We start from the raw sequence: 750 nt of genomic DNA, 5'->3' as shown, positions 1-750 counted from the left end.
CATACACACACACACACACACACACACACACACACACGCAAACACACACACTCACACTCACACACACACACATACACACACATACACAGTGATTTATTTTTTCACAAAGATACAAATATATAACACATCCTCACATATACACGCAGGACACGCATACACACACACATACACACTAGTCAGTGGCTACATTTTTACCTATATATACATACATACACACAAACACACACATATACATTCATACATGATACAAATTTATGAGTCAAGTTACGGAAAAATAATGATAGATCCATAATGAAACGGGAAGAAAAGACCTGTGGGTCCTTTTCACTTCCCAATGAAAAAATAAAGCCTAAAGTTACAACATACAAACATATACAAATATATATATATATACACCTACATATATATATATATATGTGAAAAAATAATAAATCAGAAACTATGGATAAATACGATAAGATAGCTAAAATTGGAGAAGGCTCATATGGAGTTGTGTATAAATGTCGTAATAAAGATACGGGGCAGTTGGTGGCCATCAAAAAGTTTGTCGAATCCGAGGATGATTATTTGATAAAGAAAATTGCTATGCGAGAAATACGAATGTTAAAGGTGAGTATAAAACGGAGGATTTTCTGTTGTTGTCGTTGGTGGTGGAGTTTGATGATGATGAGGAGGAGGAGGAAGGCAGTGGTGGTGGTGGTGGTGAAAGTGATAGTGATGGTGGTGATGGTGGTGACGTTAGCGCTTTTT

The 750-nt window shown here is 36.1% G+C and overlaps 1 protein-coding gene across 1 annotated transcript in view; it reads left to right on the top strand.

Moving 5' to 3' along the window:
* Positions 1–10: 10 nt before the first annotated feature.
* The window catches only part of LOC106873113 (cyclin-dependent kinase-like 4), a 37,587-nt gene continuing 36,847 nt past the window's right edge, over positions 11–750 (top strand). The window contains exon 1 of the mRNA XM_014920342.2: positions 11–609. Within this exon, the coding sequence (XP_014775828.1) occupies positions 442–609 (168 nt within the window). The 5' untranslated portion in view covers positions 11–441. The remainder of the gene's footprint in view (positions 610–750) is intronic.

The sequence above is a fragment of the Octopus bimaculoides genome, chromosome 11 (genome assembly GCF_001194135.2).
Source record: "Octopus bimaculoides isolate UCB-OBI-ISO-001 chromosome 11, ASM119413v2, whole genome shotgun sequence".
Classification (NCBI taxonomy): Eukaryota; Metazoa; Mollusca; class Cephalopoda; order Octopoda; family Octopodidae; genus Octopus; species Octopus bimaculoides.
The sequence above is the reverse complement of the archived record's forward strand: the minus strand, read 5'-3'. Positions and strand labels throughout refer to the sequence as shown.